This window comes from Lottia gigantea, assembly GCF_000327385.1.
Source record: "Lottia gigantea unplaced genomic scaffold LOTGIsca_152, whole genome shotgun sequence".
In the NCBI taxonomy this organism is placed as follows: domain Eukaryota; kingdom Metazoa; phylum Mollusca; class Gastropoda; family Lottiidae; genus Lottia; species Lottia gigantea.
In genome coordinates this window covers 337,327-360,046 of record NW_008707828.1, presented here as the reverse complement: position 1 = coordinate 360,046, position 22,720 = coordinate 337,327, and the positions used below count along the sequence as shown (strand labels likewise).

Genomic DNA, 22,720 nt, shown 5'->3' with positions numbered 1-22,720 from the left:
CCATTGGATACAAATGAAATCCTTTTCACCACTATTCAAAACATTTTTTTGGTACTTTTTCTATGAATTTGAATTATGATAGAGAGATGTGAAAATCATCTAACTAGTGCCCGTTTATGGTTTGGGTTGCCAATATGACTGGCAAAATATGATTATCCACATCCCTTATTATGAATGACATGAAAGTTATGTACAAAATGAAAATTGGCACAATGACAATATATAAAAAAAGCTATATATGATTTATAAATAGATTAAATTTTGTTGAAACGTAAAAATTCCAGGCCATCACCGAAAGGTTTCTATATTCTTTCAAAAACAAGACCAATAAAAATTTCAGATAAATTTCTTTACGTCATGAGGAATAACAAATATATATTTATATAAATACAACATATTCATATATATTCTTTGGACATAAATAACAACGTTGAGCTAAATTTTTCACATCTCCTTGGCAACTAGCCAACAGCTACAACGCAAAAATGTCGCTATAGCAATTATGTTGAAAAGCTACCATAAAAAAATCAACAAGGCCTTGCGTCTGGATGTATATGACTTTAAATAACATTTTTTTTCTTTCTTGTACATAAAATTTCAACCATTTAAAAACTAGTACTTCTCAAGCAAAATTGTGTGGCATTTGATAAAACAACAGCATGTGTTTTTTGAGCTCAAGGAAAAAATGGTGTAATTGACTTAAGAACAGAGCAGAATATCTACAGAAATTGAAAAGAAAAACACAAATACAAAATTACAAGCTTTTATCAAATGCCACAATTGATAGTCTTCTAATCTAAACAATCAAGTGTGTTCGTTTATTGTCCCTGAACAAATCTGAGTGCATTAGTACTTCGCTTAGCTTAGCGAGTGAGAAACTTGTTCAGGACTGATAATAGAACACACCCACTGACTAATCTAAAGTGCATAATGACCAGGTATTACCTCAACAGCTGTAGCTTCCTGTAAACTGGAGGCATCTAGTTCTGATGGTTGCATGCTTGTTGGTGGTGGCTGGGCATACATCAGTTCGGGTGTTGTGTGCATAGCATATACATAGCTTGGATTGCCTGCTATAGCTGTTGGTTGACTTGGGCTCTGCAGAAATATGAAATAATACATTTTTAAAGGGATTGTAAAGAGGTTTTCTAATTAAAAGAATCGGGACACTGATAGCAACAATTTGCACCATTCCCAATCTGTCTTTGGTTCCTGCAATTTCACTAAAAGTAAGAGTTAGATGACATCACTAATTGCAAAATATGCTTTATCAATTAAGGCCCTTTGCAATTAGTGACGTCATCAAACGTCTTATAGTGGAATTGCAGGAACCACAGAAATCTGACTGAAAATTAGAATGGTGCTAATTGATGGTGCTATCAGTGTCCCTGATACTCATAATTTTTTAGAAAACCTCGTTCTGTTGATTCCATAAATCCTGAACTCACTAATTGAGCGGCCCATCACTTTACCCATAGATGTATTTATAAATTAGAATGGTCTAAAAAAGGAAAAGATACCTGTGGGGTCCAACGCCATTGTGGTGAAGTAGTCCATTGAGGAGTTGGCTGAAAAAAAAAAAGAGAATATGTGCAAGTTATTAAAACAGAGTTTGTTTATTTTTTAGTTTGTTCATACGATCCTATTTGTCATGTGTATTGTGTATGTTAAGTAGCCATGATGGGTGTGGTGCCAGGCAGGCTATCCTTACTCTTCTCTTTCGTTTTGCGCTTTGGATCATTAGTACTTTGTTTATTTTATTATTGGTTTCATTCAAACTTTAAATTGCATAATATAAATTTCTAAGTCATTTACAATCAAGATGTGCCTAATGTCTCCTTCGTTACCTACCATGAAATTGGTGCTGACGTCGTGGGCTAAAGATGAGACCGTAGGACAATATTCAATACTTTATACACTGAGGTCCGCTCACACTTACCTACTTTTTCAAAAAATCGCCATGTGGTAAACACGAGTGAAACCCAATATCGAAGGGAAATTGACCCTGTAAACACTATAATCACGAGAGGTATCGAACGAGGTATTATTCTTTATCATTTTTAGTCACTGATAGCAATAACTTACTGGTTGGTGATACGCAGCAGCAGCTGCTACAGCAGCCGATTGGTAAGCAGCAGCAGTTTGGTAGGCAGCTGCTGACTGATAAGCTGCAGCAGATTGATATGCAGTTGGGGCCATGTAAACTGTTGGTGATTGGGGAATCATGACTGCTGTAGAGTAAGGGTTACTTGCATATGTCGGCTGAAAAAACAGAAAAAGGGATTGTAAAGAGGTTTTCTAAATTTATAATGTGTATTGAGGACACTGATAGCATCAATTTATATGATCCGAATATTCAATCAGATGTCTGTGGCTCCTGTAATTTCAACAAAACTAAGTGTTTGATGACGTGAATTATCGCAAAATGTGCTTTATCACAAAAGGTTCCTTGCAATTAATGATGTCATCAAATATTTAATTTCAGTTGAACTGGTGGAACCACAGACGTCTGATCGAAAATTTGAATGGTGCAAATTGATGCTATCAGTGTCTGAAATACACATAAAAAAAACAAAAAGTGGAACGTCTTTAATAATTTTTTCCACAAATGAACAAATGCTAGTGTGTTCGAGTAACTAAAGCTATCTGCCCATTTGTTCATTTATTCAAAATAAATTACCTGCACAGAAGCTATTGCCTTAAGGAGAAGTCCACGAATGAATTCTACCTGGGCTGATGACGCCTCTGTTCGCCCGACTTCATTATCACCCTAAGAAATAACAAAAAGTCCAATACCTTGTAGGGTTGAGTGTCTCCTACCTGTGGCTGGGCTATATCAGCAGCATGGTAAATAGCCATTCCATTTTGATAAGTATAAGGTACACCATTAGCAAACATCACTGTACCAGCTGGAATACTAGATTCTGAAATAATCAAGGTAGAGGCATAAACTTCTGATTACATCTTGAAGCCTTGTAAAGTTGTGTTCGCTAAGGGTGCAGGGTTACACGACCAACAAGAGTTTTACCAAGCGGTTGCGAGCACACGAGAAGCAAAAATTCGGTCGTTTCCACTATGTCGATAATCACATGTGGATTGTGCAATTGAAAGGAAAATGAATCTGATTGGATGACGCTCTATCTTGCATCATACTGGTCTGATATTATAAATCCTGTTAGCAACGCAATAATCTTGTCAGGGGAACACGTGAGATTTTACTCAAGATTTGAGTCAGCGACCAAGACTGTCATGCCATCACTGAGGAGTGCAGAAATTTGATTGGATAAAGCAGATGTCATCTAGTTATTGTTCAAGTGGGCTGTCGTTAGACCCTAAATGAAGTGGCTATGTCAAAAACAAAAGTTGATAAAAAAAAAACGGAACAAAAGTTTGTAAAAATAATATTTCCTGGTATAAATGTTTGAAATCCAAACCCAAAGACGCAAAATAAAATTAGGTAGCGAACACAACCACGGACAAAATATAATTGAAGGTGTTAATTTACAATTTAATATATATTTCATAATCAGGCCTCATGTTAATTTTACTGAGTTTTCTGTTCATTAATTTGACGAAGATTGAATCCAATTTGACTTTAAGATGGCAAGGCCCAATCTAATCAAAATTAGATTACGATTTCGTATATATTTGTATTCTGATATTGTTAGTCTACATTGTAATCTAAGAAATTTTCTACCAAAGTCGGTCCCAAAGGCAATACTTTAAACCAATCAGAGCTTGTCCTGTAGAATCTGTTTCTTGTGAAATAAATTGTTGGATAGCAAAACGCAAACTAAGTGATATCGTATCCCTCAATTCTTTACCGAACATCTTACTTAATTCTGTATCGTTAATATTAATCAAACCATTTAATGACACGATGCTTTCGTTTTGTATTACCACGGCCTCAAGGAAGATTGACAATTGGGGCCATGGTATGGATTGCGTTTGCTTTGGGTTTCGCTTTTCCATAATTTATTTTATCAAGAAACAGGTTTACATGACACAATTTGATTGGTTAAGAATTTTACCTTTTGGACAGGCCTTTGGTACTAAACGTCTAAGATGACAATGGAGACTAAAGAAAATCCTTTTCAAGCAGCCCATGCTTACTCTCATCGGAACAAATGATGGTACTTCTCTTTGGAGGAGTACACTGCTACACAACTTTTACTCTTGATTTTACCATCCTTTGAACGAAATTTTTATTTCTTGCTTGATTTCTTGCTTGTATGGATTTTTTTTTTCTATTTCAGGGCATAAGATACTTTCCAAAAAAAATATTGGCATCTCAAAAGTCAAATTAGAGTTCATTCTTTAAACAGCTTTGATTTCCTATCCTAAGAATGAATTGTTGATTGAAAAAGGGATACAATATAATATTAGTCAAAAAACTTTGTTGCACTCCAAAAAAAAACACAACTACTGGTGTAACATCACATCCAAAATTGTAGGTCTAAAAGAAAAACTAGATGTACATACAGAATAATTATATTGTGCATCATTATTGTTTAGTAACAAAAATAACAAGAAAAACTGGAATTTGATTTCCTTGGGGCATCTCCTTTGTCTTTTTATGGATTTGAGATCATAAAGAGTATGGCTTGCCATTTTTTATATGTCTTGAATATATGTAAATAGTCTTTATACAAGGCTTGAAATAACATCTTGTCCTGTAGAATTCAATTTGTGTCAGACAGTTCAAATTTTGTACCGGACATTATAAAATATGGTATTTTCAATTCAAAAATTTCTTTAAGACTATCAATTTAGTACTGAAATTCACCGTTTTCTCACCTGCAAGTGCAATACAGGCTAACAACTAGCTAAGAATAGTTTATGTCATTCAAATAGGCAATAGGATAGGGATTATTTATATTCCCTGTGACTCTCGGGATGCTATAAAGCCATAATTAAATTAAATCAAATCTTGTTGAAAAGTTCTAGGAACATAAATAAAAAAAGAGCCATCGGAAGTAATAACTTATCTGATTTGACAAGAAAAGATATCTATTTATATCAGCCAATGAATTTCTTACTTTCATTATTTTTATATATTCAGAACATTTTTCAAGAAAACACAACTTTGACGTCTATTGGCAATCTTAACAGCCACAATCGATGATAATTCATGATCTTTTCAACTAGAAAAACAATAATTTTGCATAAATTTGGTACCGAACAAAAATGTCCGGCTCAAACGAGATTGTACCGGACATTTGCCAAAATTATACCGTGCAATGTCCTTGTCTAGATGCTTATTTCAAGTCTTGCTTCAGAAGTACTAGAAATGTACGAAAATCACATAATTTCATCTTAAATATATGTCAAACTAAGATTTCTACTCCTATAGATGTCCGTGTCTGAAGAAAAGATGACTGGTCTTTTTAACGTGGATAATTCTGGACACACATCTGTTTTAAGGCTCAAATTTCTATGATAAGCTGGGAAAACTATTACTAATAGGCTTAGCTAAAATATCCCCGTTTCTGAGACTGAAGTACAATTGGTAAAAAATTTGTTGTAGATTTGGGATTATAACTTGATCAATATAGCATTCTTATGCAAGGAGCAAACATGCGTATTTTATCCCTTAATCACTGAGAATTTTAAAACCGCTCAAAAAAATTTGTATGTTTGAGTACATCTGCTCATGTCGAAGACTTTTGATCACAACCATACGAATCGTGGACATACAAATTAGATAATTTCTTTTAAATCGTGTGATGTTGAACATGTTATGTTTTGTAACAATCACATGATTGACAGAATAACTCGAATGACATTCTCACTTAGAAATTCGCTACATGGCAATTGATGATCTAACGAAACATCGCATTTGATTTTAATTGACGTGATGGAGTGAAAAAATCCCCTCATCTGTCCAAAGCAAGTTATGACAAATGCCTATATTTTTTAAAATAAATTAAGGGCCAACATTCTTATCGGGTAGGGACAGTCCTTCATCTGGCAAATTGTGGTTCGACAAAGGAGATAATTAAATAGTTCGGAACCAAGGGAGATAATAAATTAACATGAGGCCTGTACCATGCAATAATAATAATAATAAAACATTATTAAAAATCTTTAGACTACAGTACAACTCTTCTTTCCTTTTCTTATCAATGCACAAATCCTTAAAACAAAGTTTTTTCCTCTCTAAATGATAGATTCAGAAACACAAGCCATTTTCACTTTCAAAAATGTCAAATAATGGCACTGGAATTTTTAATTAATTTTCAATATTTTATAGAATGATAAAAGCTATCTATCCTTTTTAGAATTAAAGGGATTGTAAAGAGGTTTTCTAAAAAATTTATGTCTTATCTTAACTGTTGGCATCAATTTGCACCATACAAATTTTCTGGAATTCTGTAGTTCCTGCAATTCCACTAAGTTTATGACATGACCAATCCTAAAATGTGCTTGATCACACAAGGTCCTTCACGAATAGTGACATCACCAAACACCTACTTTTTATGAGTTGCAGGAACCACAGAAGTCGGATTGGAAATTGGAATGGTGCAAATTGATGCTATCAGTGTCCCCAATACACATAAATGTTAGAAAACCTCTTTACAATCCATTTAAAATCCTTGTAGCATACTTCCAGACCACAAGATCCTTTTAAGCAGATAGGCATTTCATAATTTCATTGTATTCTTTTCATTTTCAGAATGAACTAATTTTGTAGGGTAGTGTATAATCCGAAGATCGAAGATCGCAGACCTGTATAATCCGAAGATCTGCAGATTCTAGTATAGGGGGTCCGTGGAGTCTAGTTGGGGTCTGCGATCTTCCATTTATACAGGTCTTCTATCTTTGAATAATACACTACCAATTTTGCTGGCCAATTCATTTAAACTTTGATAAAAATATTAACTTGAAACGTTTTGTGTGAGAATGACTTGTCGGCATAACAAACTCCAAGCAAATTGGTTTAATAAAAATATAATAAATGACTGTGCTATTTGGCATGCCCAGATAAAAATACTCGGTTTTTGGTAAGATAGAACCATTCAACAACACTGAACTACCTTATTTTGATATAGGACTGAGCATTGTACTTATTTTCCTAGCCTTGGCCAACATCTGAAAAAGGTGGGGCACTTTATAATTACTTTTTTATACACAGTCCACTAGAAAACCCTGGTGTTAACTATTTCAAAGTTTATAGAGACAATCTGTGATTTATTGGAGCTTATGAGTCAAATTAAAATTAGACCATTTCATTCCATTTTTATTTATATTTTATTTATTTTCAATAATCAAAAGTCAAGGCAAAACCTTGCAACAGTTCAAAGTATCATCAACACACAAATAGCGGCAAAACCTTTCATCTGATTAATACCAAATGCTCATCAATAAACAAATCAAGTTCCATCACGATCATCCAGAGCAGATAAGAATTGTAGCCTCTGTCGTGCCTACAAGCCAAATTTGAAGCATTTCCTAAAAGTCAAGGGCAATAACTCTGAAACCAATCATCCGATTAATACTAAATTCCCATTTGACTATTTCATCAAAATATACATGCATACCAAGTTTCATGAAGATAAGATGAGAACTCTACCTCTATTGTGTCTACAAGCTGAATTTGACTTTTTAAGTCAAGGGCAATAACTCTGAGACCATTCATCTGATTAATTCTAAATTTGTACTTAACCGCTATTTCATCATTAATACATACAATCATACCAAATTTCATTAAAGATTGGTTAAAAACTGTAGCCTCTATTGTGTCTATAATAATTGTGAACTGATGGACCCACGGATGGACAGGAGCGACAGCAATATAAGTCCACATTATCAGGTGGATGTATAAAAACGGACGATAGTTAGGTCTAATTTTAATTAGACTGAGCTTACAACCTAACTCAGTATGATTGCATCAAAAGAAAGATAAGATTGATAGCAATTAGATCACAGTCAACACATCTTCAAGCTATTACTAACTTAGGCTTATACCTTGACTACAATAGCCACCTTTCTTATATTAAAGCGATTTATTGGATTGTACGTTAATGAATAAGAGTCCTTGACAGTAAGTCATGTCAACAATCTGTCTGTCAAGGGCATGGATTAGCTGGTTTTGATATTGATATACAATCCCACAAATTGCTGCATTTACAAACTTCAGTAATAAAAGACAGGTGACTATTGCAGTCAAGGTATTAGACCCAGTTCGTAATAGCAAGAATCATGATTTATCTTCAAACCCCAAATTTTTCATGAACTTTGATCTAATCTAAGATTATGGAATTTCTTTTAACAAAAAATATAGGACTGACAAAAATAAAATCAACAACACAAAATTTTAAAAGAAACTTTGAGTCTCCTATTCATTATCGTTCAGTTTTTTTATTAGATTTCATTTCAATAGAGCCATTTCAGTTAGTTTCTAACTACAGCACTCTTGAACATTGTCCAGTTAACCATTTACTTAACCTTTGACCTAACTTGATGACATCTGCATATCAATTTTACCTTCTTCAGCACTGATATTTTTTTAACGCAGTGTTTATCATGTTAGTTCAAAAGATTACTTTGACGAAAATTCAAGAGGACTGTCATTAGACCCTAACTGAAGTGGTGATATTAAAAATAAAAGCTAATAAAACACAGAACGAAAATTTGGTCCAATTTAAATAGACTATTTTTCATTTACACATGGAGAGAGGACGAAACTTAATGTGTTTTTATTTGATATCCCTTGTCAAACAAGCAAGATTGTGATGTTAGTAACAATTTAATGTATTACTCACCATAGCTTCTTGGCATCACCTGTAAGAAACAACAAATTGTTTTAAGGGAAAGATTCTCCATATTAGGGGGTTGATTTGAGTCTTGAATATATGTAAATAGTCTTCATATGAACAAGAAATGTATGAAAATTGCATTATTCTTTGAAAAATATGTCTCAAACTAGGAATTTCTTTTTCTATTTCTATATATATCTTTTCTATATAAATATGGCAGTGTCTCAAGAAATGACAAGTCATCTTTTTAACCTTCAGATGCAGAAAATTCTGGATACACCATTACCGATTGGCTTAGCTAAAAATAATTTTTGTTTCCGGTACTGAGAACAAGGCTGTGGCCATCTCCAGTCTCTAATTTAAAAGAAAATAAATCTGATTGGATGATGACGGTATCAAACTAGTTGGATGTTATAAATCCTGTCGACAATGCGCGGGCACACACCTCATTTTACTCAGATTGGGGTAAGCAACAAAAATCAGCAATCAAGACTATTCTAGTGCCCCCACCCTAACATATGATTGGACAAACTGATGGCGAACCCTTCCGTTTAAGATCAATGATTACATACCTGTTTACGAACAGCAGGACCAATGTTCAACTTCCGGTCTCTGAACACTAAATTATCAGACTGGATAAAAAAATTTAAAAAAAGGCGTGAATTGAGTTCGGTTTCAATATAAGAGTAATAATCAACGATGAGCAACAAAACAGGATGGGAAAGTACAGTGATGTCTGTCCAAAACAAGAGTGGCGCCTCGATTGGAGAGTTCTGAACAGGTTCCATCTGTTCCAATTGCTCAGAATCTAATGGTATGAAAAGTGGATAATGTCACATTCAAATTTTCTACTTCCTTCTCTGCCATTTTGAATTCTGTCTGCACCTACTATTTTTTTGGCACATGTGGAACATGCTCTGAACTCTCTTCTAACTTGCTTTATTGAAAATTCCCCTAGAAAATTCCTATCACTTAATTTGAAAACAGGTAAATTGCAGACAAATCTTCGTAGGAAAATTTTGCCATGACCACTACATCTTAATTTCTAACTTATATCCAAACCTACCTCTTTTTTAATAATTCTATCTGCATCTTCCTGATTTTCAAACGTAACAAAACCATAACTGAAAGAAGTCCATAAAGTTTGATATTAACAAGACAGATTCGCCATTTTCATAGTTTGATCTTGGATATATATACCAGTACCGTATGTAAAACAGTCTTCAGAAGTACTAGAAATGTATGAAAATCCCATAATACCATCAAAAATATCTTAAACTATGAATTTCACTTTGTACTTAAATATGTCTTTATATATTGGTGCTCTTAAACACCAAATACCAGTTTTAACAGATTTTCCATTATGAGCAAGTGCTACTTACCCTTTTGAAACACCACCCCTATCTGCTATTATCTTAGTATCTTTAACTGCTCCATAAGCTGAGAAAAATTGCTTTAATTCAGCATCTGTTGTCTGAAATCAAAACAGGCAGACTCCATAAGCACTGGCACAGGATTCAGAATTTTTCTAACCTTGATTTTTCGAACCCTAATCGCCTAGCAGACAACAATCCAACTCAATACACCGGGCTGACTTTCTAAAGCACTGCCACAGGCATGAGGGCTTAATTTGGTTATCGATACCCAGCCCTTCATACCTATTGAAATGCTCCTTAATTTGTGTAAACAACATTCTATTCACTAGCAATACATTATGAAAAGGATTAATTGATAATCCGACTTACATTTGCTGCAATGCCACCAACAAATATTCTGTTTGGAATGACTGTGCCAAATTTAGGAGCATTGGTTCCTGATAATGGGGTAGTGCTGGGAGTAGCAGAAGGGGAAACATCTGTAGATGACTGAAATAAAAAACAAAAAGATTTAGAATTGGTTAACATTGTGAGAGGCTAATGAAAACTTTGAGACATTTTTTTTTTTTTCAAAAACATAAACTGCCAACTGCTTCTAGTTTTTTTGATGAATGGCACTCAACAAACAATATAGCCCAAAATAGACATTAATATCATGTGGGGTGGAGATCCATCAATAAAAGTAATGGGAACAAGCTGATTAAAGGGATTGTAAAGAGGTTTTCTAAATTTTGTATGTCTATTAGGAACACTAATAGCATCAATTTGCACCATTCTAATTTTCATTACGATGTCTGTGGTGCTTGCAATTCCACTAAAACTAAAGCTTTTGCTGTTTTATGACATCAGTAGAGGGGAGATACCGGAAGCTACTATTCATATATATGCAGTTCCCCTCTAGCGATGTCATTAAACACGTTAGCTTTAGTGGACGTCAGAATGAAAATTAGAATGGTGCAACTTAATACTATCAGTGTCCCTGATAGACATAAAAAATTTAGAAAACCTCTTTACAATCTCTTTAATAAAATATGTATTTAAAGGATAGAAAATAAAGCTACATTTTGCAATTTGGCTTAAAAAATATTGCTTCATTCTATACCATTGTATGGGCATGAAATACAGTCCAATTTCATACTGATGTAAACTTCATTGTAGATTTTGATGTAGAACAAATAAATACTATTAATAGATTAACTTTTCACACTTACAACAATAATAACAGTAATAACCACTAATAAACAACAAGAAGAAATCTATTATCTATTTATGAGCAACTTAGTGGTTAAGACGGCCCCCCATGGATTATCAAATTTTATTTTTGACTCATGACAAAATGAATTCCTTTTCTTCTTCAATATTTAAAATTGGTATTGCTATATCTGACACCTTCAAAACTATTATTTATAGAATGACTTGCCATGTGTTTTTATACAAACAAGGACACACTTTAGAAATATCTGAATCATGGCCTTTAGCAAAGATAGCTTTCCTAGCAAGATTATATATGCCCACTGGCAGCTTTGATTTTAAATAAATATATCTGGCAGTACAGTAACAATTACCAGTACCACTACCAGTATGAAATATTCTTTTGAACCTTTTGGGTATTACCAAGTTTTGTTAAAATCCAGCAAATCGTGCCTTGTTTACGAGCTAAAAATTGAACACATTTTCCAGAACAAAAACTCAATACTATTTTTTCAATAGGGATCATCCTTGCTGATTACGCTCACACCAAGTTCTGTCAAAATCTGTAAAGATTTGTGTCTTCTATATTAAAGTGATACTATGTCTTATAATGAACAAAAAAAGTTCTTGAAATGGTAAATATGAGCATATATTCAACAGTTGGTTTACCTGGTGTCATAGGTTACAACAGAATCCCTGTAAAATCTGGAAAATTGATCAAACTAAGTATTTATTGAAAAACGCTTAATCTTGATATTAAGCGTTTTTCAATAGTTAATTGCATATTTATGGATAATTACTAAGTTTTTTGGATTTATCAGATTATATAAGGATTCTGTTATGTTATTTATGACACTAGGTAAATCTACTGGCTCTTATTCCCAAAGTTTAAAGTTCTTAAATTTTATGTTAATTCTAAGACGTAGTATCACTTTAAAGTGTTTACGAGCTATAGTGGATGGACTGAAAAGAGCAGACATTGATGACGCCAATATACGACCCCATTTCAAAGAAATAACCTTTTGAATTTACCCATTTCATACCATGTGGGCATATTAAAATATACATGCAGAAATAATTGTAAATTGCAAGTATTAAGTCAGTGGTGTGGATCCCAACTGATAGCTACATTGAGCTTTGAATTGAATGTTTTCTCTCATTTCATAAGAAATATTCAAAGTAAAATTTTGAACTCAAGAGCAAGATCTATGCCACTTGTCTTAAAATATTTTTAGGGCTGGCAGTGAAATTTCAGGTTAAGTGATCTTACATATTTGAAATAGAAAAACTTCCCTACCAGAAATTTCATGTGAAAATGACAGACTTTGCAGACTGAAAATTTCAAACTTTCCGTAATCAACATTTTTATCAACCCAAAGATAATCTAAGACTCAGTAGGGCCTAGAATAAGATCTACTTCTAGATAGTAGATTGATATTTCAATTCTTAAAATGATTATCAATTTCAATTTAGAAAACAGTGTAGTCAGAGAGTAGTTTTTGTGGAATTGCAGGAACCACAGATGCCTGATTGGAATGATGCAAATTGATGCTATCACTCAGTGTTCCTGATACACAAAAAAACTTAAAAAACCTCTTTACAATTCATTAACGACTAACAACTGCATTATCAGAGTATATTTCATTAATCTTGAAGATTTCAGATTTCAGAAACATAAGCTCAAGAATAAATCTGTTGCAGAATGCTTCTACGGTCTACAGTGCTGTTCACAAATTATACAACGCCTAGTCAAAGTTCTCAAACTCAAGAAAATCAATTAGATCTAGGCCTTGTCTAAATTCAGTGTTTTATTTACAAAACCAGGAATGAAAACAAACAACAACAGATGAAATAGAATACATGAAAGACGCGTGCTGGTCTAAATTTAGACATTACATGGTGTAAACTGATACGCAAAGAATTAGCAATGCCTCATTTGATCAACACCGAAAATGAAATGGCCGCGAGATGAAACTTTCACCACCTTTCAGGCTAGTTTCAGACAGGTCAGATTCATTCAAAATTCCTCGAAACACAAGATAGTTTGTTTCCATACACACAATTACAAGTATCAAAACATTGATCAAATTGAGAGAGGTATGCAGGAAGTTTTTTTTACAATTCAAGACAAGAAATCGTGCAAATCAGACTTGCACTCACCATCATTTTTGTTTTTGAAGGATCTTATTTCACGTTTACGAAAAATCTGGCAACTTTAGTGACAGAAACCTTGTGCAATTTGAAAGAAAATTTAACCCCGTAAAGAATTTAGCGAATAAAATACTTCTTACCATGATTTAAACTGGAAAATCTTCAATAAGTTAACAAGAAAACAAACCTAACAAACCGATGGCGAACAGTGCCAGCAGCCGAAACCATCGGCTAAAAATTCGAGGCTTCACCTGGGACAGTCGATTATGAGAATATAGGGGGGATGACGTCTCTCATTAGTGGCACGTGTCAAAATAAATTTCGTCCGCGTGCTCGAAAATTCACAGACCGTCGTGAGTTTCATTTGAAAATAAATATTTAAAACCTTTCAAGTAATTTTGTTATGAAAAAATGAATTATTATTGTGAAATTTGTCAATTTTTTGTTTTGACATTTGTTGGCTACTCCCCTGTCAAAATCATGATCGGAGCTGAGCTCATCTGTCTCATGTTTTCCCGCCATTTTCGGGAAATTCGCAGGTGCCATGGAGAACTGTGGTATATCAACTGCTACAATGTTTTATTTCTTAATAATTTGTCATACAATGTGAAAAATAATTTTAAAGATCCCCTTATGCTATTTTTTTTAAATAGAATTTTAACGCTTTGAAGTTTACAGATTTTGTGATGAAGTTTTGCTATATCTAATGATTTTGCTCAATGGGCAAAAAATAGTCCGAAACTTGCTGACTATTACATGCCTTTGGTAACAATTATTATTGATCGTCTGGTGTAGCAAGGAATATTAGGCAGATAGGAGATTTTCCGCACTTCCAAAATTGAATCATTTTAATCAGCATAATCCAACCATAAACAAAATCCAACTAGAACTGAGTCTTGCTCCAAGACCTTTATGAACGCTCAATTTCGACCGGAGCTCTGAACATTATTACCGAGTATTAGCCTTATTATTCTCAATACATGTATGATACTATTGCCATTGTTTAGATGCCGACTTAATAATTATGTGTGCCAGGGCACCATATTCATAATTGCATAGATGCACCAGAAGGAAAGACCATAGTTCACCATTGATTTGGGCATTGAATATATTTGTAAATAGGCTTCGAAATTGTACGAAAATTGCACAATCTCTTCAAAAATACCTCTATTATCTCGACAATTATTTTTATGAGAATTGGAATGGCTGCTTCAAAATAGTACTGTTAGTTTAAAAATGTCTTTGCGTTTGATAAAAAAATAATTATAAACATAAGCACATTATGTCTTCAAAATTTATTTTTACAGAGGACAATTTTCAGCTAAAATTTTCGACTATTTTGGGGTTGAAATTTCTAGGAGGGAAATGTGTTTCTTTTCGATATAAACTTTCAAAAAGTTATATTTCTATTAAAGGGACAGATGCACTATTTTAGAGTGTTGATTTTAGTCTAGAATATATGTAAATAGTCTTCAGAAGTACTAGAAATGTACGAAAATCGCATAATTCCTTTAAAAATATCTCAAACTATGAATTTTATTCACTATTTCTAGATATGTATATTCTATTTATCACAGAGTTTCTTAAATTGACGAGTCGTGGTTTTAACATTCAATCGCGGATAATTCTGCACACACATGGATTTGAAGGCTTTGAACACTATAACTGATAGGCTTAGCTAAAAAAAAAATTCCATTTCTAACTGGACCAAGTATGATTGGTGAAAACAAATGCCCTATCTGTCCCTTTAACGCAAAGACTAATCACTATTTTGAGGTTTATATTTCAGTTAGTATTTTGTGTTTTTGTATTTCATATTCTCAAATGCCAGACATGTGGAATAAAGTCTCTAGTCTTCCGTACAGCAAAGTCTACGCACTGCAGATATTACGTTCAGAAGAGTCCACGCACAGCAGTCTTATGTTGTTTGGTTACAGGGCAGAGACACTCTATGCGCAGAGGGTATGCGCTTCAGATTTTACGTATAGTAGATGCTATCAGTGTCCGCGATACCCAGCCCCGTCGTCATGGGTTGGGGCTGGGCCCCAGCAAGTGAGAATTAAGCGCCAGCAAATCCTTCTTCAGTTCCGACAGTCATTTACACAACAGTGTCTTTGTACAAAATAAAAAAGATATAGGTTTCGATACGTTTTTAATAGCTCAAAATTGTCAGAAATGAGTTCTCTGGGTCTTTGATTTTTCAAAAATTGAATATTATGAAATTTGAGCCCCAGCACCAATTCACCCATAAATTTTTTAGTAAACCTCTTCACAATCCCTTTAAGGCGGTGAATTTTAACCAAATTGTTTCCCTTTAATCAAGTTAATACGATGTTGAGACGACTTCTATTTACATACATCGGGTCATTAATGACACTGCAATATTCCCGAGATAACGCAACTGTACCTAAATATTTTCAAAAGGTCGCCATCCGTTTGACTTATCGTACCTTAGTCTCTTAGAAACAGAATTTTTTAGCTGAGCTAATCAGTAATAGTGTTCACAGCTCATCGTCAAAATTTGAACCATGAAAATTATCAACGTTTGAAAGTTTAAAAGACTATATATATGTAAGCTTTTTTATATCTTTATCGTCTGCAAGACGATGTACGATCCACACATGATTATGTGTCCGTGCCAGTCGGTGAAACTCTCTGCCCACATTATCAGCGTTTGAAAGTTAAAAAGACGACTCGTCTTTTTTTGAGACTATAATATATCAGCTTAATTATCTTCTTGCCATATATAGGGGTGATTGGCAAGGTGTCCCCTCGAGCCATATAGTATAAGACGAAGGTCGTTATTACTATGAAGATGGGGTGCCATTAAAATGTATATATTTTATATCGCCTTGCGCCCCTATAAGACATCCTCTATAATATACGTGTAGAGAAATGCAACATTAAATTTTAAGCTAAATTCTATTTATTCACTCGTGTTTTGGGCGCCGGACAACCAAATTTGAATTATTGTCAACAAAAAGAGGAAGGGTAGATAATTATACACATCGTTCTCTCTATGATCAACGGTTTTATATTGTAAATCTTTTTAAAGTAGCTATATGTTCAATTTATTAAAGTCGTCTACTTTAAAATTTAATGATGTGACAAAATGAAAAGAAATTTGAATAATAATATCTAATTTTATCGTGCCCATAGCTACAAGGTTTCTTGAAATTTACCGACAAGTAGTATAGGCCTACGTTAAACTCCATTAATTTCATTTCATATTGCTAAACGGACAGATTCGTCATTTTCAGGGCGTTGATTTTGGGTCTTGTAAATAGTTTTCAGAAGTACTAGAAATGTACGAAAATCGCATAAGTCCTTAAAAAATATATCAAACAAGGAATTTCACTTTCTATTTCGATGTCTTTTCTATATATGGCAGAATCTCAGGAAAAGACGAGTCGTCATTTCAACCTTCAAACGAGGATAATTCTGGACATACATGGATCTGAGGGCTCAAATTTCGACAAAGAGCTGTAAACAATTTTACCGATTAGCTAAAAATTTCCCGTTTCAGAGACTAAGGTACGATTATATTGGTCTAATGGAAGTCGAATCTGTCACTTTAATTTCTTGTTCATGCCGTAAATTTATAAGTACATGTATCATTGACATCAGGATTATCTGATAGGTAAAGCTACTTTAAAGATGGGTTCCCCTATTTTCATTCATGAAAATGAAAATGCTAATAGTTATATGAATAGAAAGTAGAAGTGTTCTAATGACTTAGGAAAAATACCAGTTTGTCTCACGTCTATAATCAATTCATAATTAGCTGAATTCCAATGAGTTACCGACCAAGAAAGGTCAAAAAGTCTTTTTAGTTTATCCAGACTGTACATATCATGGACATTTATGATTGCTTAAAACTCTTAATTGTATGCAATAAGAACATAATGATATGATTAAGAATACATGATAATTCACTAGAAACACCAATTAATCAAATAGTTTGCTTAATTTGACACCGAAAACTAAGGAAACCTATCTTTAAGTGTGACCATCTTTAATGTTTATAGTACCTCCTATAATCACGTGACAAACAAGAGGATGACTGTCTATCTATACTGTATACGTATGACAGTGTTTAATCGACTATCGTAAGGGTGACAATTATTTTGCCGCTACATTACGTTTCTAACAAATCTGCGAAAACTTATACGGGCCGTAAAAATGGCTTTCGTGATTTTTCTTCAATTGGTAGCTATATCCTCCATGGTAGGAAGTATATATGGTTTCGACAATGGTGCACCTGCAAAAGCGTGTGTTACTCAGATGCCGGGGCACAGTGTAGCAGCGCAGACAACTCCTAATCCATATACCATCGTTGTATCGGCCACGACATATAACTACAGCAACCCCCAGCCTATAACTGGTAAGAAATTATTATTTAAGATTAAGATTATGGAACTTATATACCTCTCAATATTGCTTAATCAGTGGCGGCGTTAGTTGGGATGGGGCGCATTTGCTCCTCTAGAACAAATAGTTTGCACTCTAGGGCTGCAACGATTCACCGATGAATCAATGAATCGCAATTCTTTCCGTCTTTTCGATGCATTGTGTTGGATAAAAATAATCGTGATGTATCGGCCAAATAAATTCTTAGCCCCCCTTTAATAAAAAATGACACAGAATTCTTGTGTCATGTTTTCATTTTCCAAGTATGATTTTCACAACAAAATTTGCAAAATACCATATGCCGTGTATCGGTAGATCTGCCACAGTTAAATTTATCACTGAACTGAGAATAAGTTTTGACTTTATATATGGGGTCTCACTTAAGTCTATGGGCCCCCACTTATCTATATAGTTGAGCCACTGAAATGAAATTCTTGCTTTGTTTATTGGTGGTACTTATACTATACAAATTCACTTGACTTATTAATCAGAATAAAATTAGGACACCCCAGTCCAATTTGACATCTTTAAACCGGTTTTTAGGCTCATTCAAGATTTCCTTATGTTTGAAAATTAGTGTGATAAGAAAGAGTTTATTTCCGTTTGCGACATCATATATTCAGCTATACATATCCATTTCAAAATCAAAATCCAAAGTTCAGTTCTCCTCCAATTTGTTTACAACGCACTACTACTACATGTACAGTAGCTTTCTTACGGGGGGGGGGGACTGAATAAAAAAAAAGCCTCCCAACAACCCATGATCTCTAAAATCTACTTCTACGACCACTACTACTATTACCATTACTACTACCACCAATACTACTACCCCTACTACCATTACTATTACTCCTACTACCATTACTACTACTACTACCATTACTACTACCTACTACTACTCCCACTATCATTACTACTACTCCTTACTACTACCATTACTACTACTACTACCATTACTGCTACTTGCTGTCATTACTTCTACTCCCACTACCAATACTACTACTTCTACTACTACTACTACTGCTTCTACTACTACCATTACTACTACCATTACTACTACTTACTTACTACACACTTACTACTACTTCAACGACTCCTTTATACTCATACGTGTACTACTACTACTCTAAACTTACTACTACCATAACTACTACTATACCACTAATACTCTGTTATTGATGTACGTTTATTACAATGATTAAGGTGCCGAGTAGCCGAGTCTCTGTCTATGCGAGAGTAACGAATTAATTCTGCAATGATATTCAACAAATCGGACCTTAAAAACTCACAACCGTTTTATGCATAGGTCTACGTTCGAACTTATCGCCATATCTCACACATTTCGAGATGGGCCCGCGGCAATATTCATCATAGCACAGTGTGTTTCATAAATAATTCATATTTTAGCAATATTTATTCATCACGTCAGCCTAAATAAGGAACAATATTAAAAATCCACTTGAAGTATGTACAAATCAAAGTAAAAAAATTAAATGAATTGAATGGAGTTTTACGTCCTACCTTTCTGTACCATATGGGCCAATGAAGGCAGGCAACATCATGCAGGGTGCAATGAGGGAAAATTTGCCAGGACAGCGGCATTAGCCTGACCTTTACCGATTTCCAACTGTCGAGGAATCATAAACGTAGTATACAGGGCCTCGGTTTATTGTCCCACCCGAACGACTATAGACGCCTTTTCCATGTTAGTCCCTCTTACCTGCATCATGGACAGAGGGAAAACTCCCCACATAGAAACCCCACTATGGAGAAAAGATACTATAGGCACATGACGCTATCAACAACAGATGATACCAGATAGAACTAAACAGAGACGAAGGTATGCGTTTATCTCATGCATATCATTAACTTATCAACCTGTAATTATCTATATAAGTATATATAAGTATGCATAGGTAATTAAGTATTCTAATTAATAGCAATATTTATTATAAATATTATAAAGGGTCAGTCTGACGTTAGTGAAATTTAGGGCCTAAATTTAATTAAAACTTTACACTAAAATTTTGATAAATGTTTCCCTTAACTCGTCTGACAGTTATAATCAAAGTGTCTCGAAGTTAAAACTATTTTAAGTGAAGGATTTAAACAGATTTTCTAAATTTTGTATGTGTACCGGGAAAACTGACAGCATTATCAATTTGCACCATTCCAATTAAGTGTTTGATGACGTCACTAATCGCAAAGCATTATTTGTCATTAGTGACGTCATCAAACGATTTTTCTAGTATTTCTGAATACTATTTACATAAATACAAAACCTATACTAAGACAATCTCCGACAATGATTTATCTATCCCTTTCAGTATATTTTCTTTATATACGTAACGATAAAATAACATAAAAGTCGCACTGTTAAAATAGTGCTCAATATATCAATTGTAGAGAGATACAAAAATACCATTAAAATACTGCTCAATACATCAATTGTAGAGTGATATAGAAATACCACTGTTAAAATAGTGCTCAATACAGCAATTGTAGAGAGATATAGAAATACCACTGTTAAAATAGAGCTCAATACATCAATTGTAGAGCGATATAGAAATACCATTGTTAAAATATAGCTCAATACATCAATTGTAGAGTGATATAGAAATACCACTGTTAAAATAGAGCTCAATACATCAATAGAGCGATGTAGAATTACCACTGTTAAAATAGAGCTCAATACATCAATTGTAGAGTGATATAGAAATACCACTGTTAAAATAGAGCTCAATACATCAATAGAGCGATGTAGAGTTACCACTATTAAAATAGAGCTCAATTCATCAATTGTAGAGTGATATAGAAATACCACTGTTAAAATACAGCTCAATATATCAATTGTAGAGCAATACAGAGATACCACTGTTAAAATAGAGCTCAATATATCAATTATAGAGCGATATAGAAATACCACTGTTAACACAGAGCTCAATACATCCATTGTAGAGCGGTATAGAAATATCAATGTTAAAATAGTGCTCAATACATCAATTGTAGAGCAATATAGAAATACCACTGTTAAAATAGAGCTCAATGCATCAATTGTAGAGAGCTATAGAAATACCACTTTTAAAATAGTGTTCAATACATCAGTTGTAGAGATATAGAACTACCAGTGTTAAAATAGAGCTCAATACATCAATAGAGCGATGTAGAATTACCACTGTTAAAATAGAGCTCTATACATCAATTTTAGAGTGATATAGAAATACCACTGTTAAAATAGTGTTCAATACATCAGTTGTAGAGATATAGAAATACCACTGATAAAATAGAGCTCAATACATCAATTGTAGAGTGATATAGAACTACCACTGTTAAAATAGAGCTCAATACATCAATAGAGCGATGTAGAATTACCACTGTTAAAATAAAGCTCAATACATCAATTTTAGAGTGATATAGAAATACCACTGTTAAAATAGTGTTCAATACATCAGTTGTAGAGATATAGAACTACCACTGTTAAAATAGAGCTCAATATATCAATTGTAGAGTGATATAGAAATACCACTGTTAAAATAGAGCTCAATACGTCAATTGTAGAGTGATATAGAAATACCACTGTTAAAATAGAGCTCAATGCATCAATTATACAGCGATATAGAAATACCACTTTTAAAATAGTGTTCAATACATCAGTTGTAGAGATATAGAAATACCACTGTTAAAATAGAGCTCAATACATCAATAGAGCGATGTAGAATTACCACTGTTAAAATAGAGCTCAATACATCAATTGAAGAGTGATATAGAAATACCACTGTTAAAATAGAGCTCAATATATCAATTGTAGAGCAATATAGAGATACCACTGTTAAAATAGAGCTCAATATATCAATTATAGAGCGATATAGAAATACCACTGTTAAAACAGAGCTCAATACATCCATTGTAGAGCGGTATAGAAATATCAATGTTAAAATAGTGCGCAATACATCAATTGTAGAGCAATATAGAAATACCACTGTTAAAATAGAGCTCAATGCATCAATTGTAGAGAGCTATAGAAATACCACTTTTAAAATAGTGTTCAATACATCAGTTGTAGAGATATAGAAATACCACTGTTAAAATAGAGCTCAATACATCAATAAAGCGATGTAGAATTACCACTGTTAAAATAGAGCTCAATACATCAGTTGTAGTGATATAGAAATACCACTGTTAAAATAGAGCTCAATACATCAATTGTAGAGTGATATAGAAATACCACTGTTAAAATAGTGTTCAATACATCAGTTGTAGAGATATGTGTACAATATACGGAAGGGGTATGTGTTTAATTGAAGTGCAATGTTCGACTGTAATGTTCGGCGTTGTACCATCTCCTTGGGCGGTATATAAGTACATTCGTGACAAAGAAGCTTTGAAAACGTTAGTACACAAACTGGTCACATAACTCGCGGTCAGAGGTCGACTGTTTTTAAGTTTGCCATGTTTTAAGGACTTTTCCTCTTACGTTTGACTGCGACTAGTACACTTCATGTCGCTGTAAGATCGCAACTGCTCGCAGTCCGGTGTGAATGGGCTATAATGATATTGATATTTCTTCAGTGGGCCAATTCATTTTTTCGGACATCTGTTTCTTATTGCTACGGACCTGCTGGATTGCCGGAAAAAGAGAAGAAAACGAGTAAAAGTTTCCACAATGTTACAACCTGATACTGGTAAACCTAATAGATTAATCGAAATAATAAACATAGAAAAATGTGAATAGAAAGCGCGACCTGACAAATTTTTCAGTTGCAAAAAAGGTTGGTACGAAATCCGAACCACCAATGAGACGCCAAACACCCGTAACGAGATATAGGTTCAAAA

The 22,720-nt window shown here is 33.8% G+C and overlaps 3 protein-coding genes across 3 annotated transcripts in view; 1 reads left to right on the top strand and 2 right to left on the bottom strand.

The window, feature by feature from the left end:
* Positions 1–330: 330 nt before the first annotated feature.
* Positions 331–4,107, bottom strand: LOTGIDRAFT_238579 (hypothetical protein; the record flags this gene model as incomplete). Its single annotated transcript, XM_009050693.1, has 6 exons — positions 331–1,098; positions 1,521–1,568; positions 2,086–2,262; positions 2,681–2,770; positions 2,821–2,924; positions 4,032–4,107. The coding sequence occupies 6 exons, from the start codon at positions 4,105–4,107 to the stop codon at positions 919–921; spliced, it is 675 nt and encodes a 224-aa protein (XP_009048941.1). The 3' UTR covers positions 331–918.
* A 5,730-nt stretch (positions 4,108–9,837) lies between these two features.
* On the bottom strand, positions 9,838–10,606 carry LOTGIDRAFT_99938 (hypothetical protein; the record flags this gene model as incomplete). The annotated part of the gene is made up of 3 exons (XM_009050692.1): positions 9,838–9,883; positions 10,142–10,233; positions 10,505–10,606. Coding segments are annotated over 3 exons (240 nt in total), but the record flags the coding sequence as incomplete, so codon positions are not given.
* Positions 10,607–17,686: 7,080 nt separating this feature from the next.
* LOTGIDRAFT_66392 (hypothetical protein) overlaps positions 17,687–22,720 on the top strand; it is a gene marked incomplete at both ends in the record, with an annotated part of 7,778 nt that continues 2,744 nt past the window's right edge. The window contains one exon of the mRNA XM_009050691.1: positions 17,687–17,861. Within this exon, the coding sequence (XP_009048939.1) occupies positions 17,687–17,861 (175 nt within the window). The remainder of the gene's footprint in view (positions 17,862–22,720) is intronic.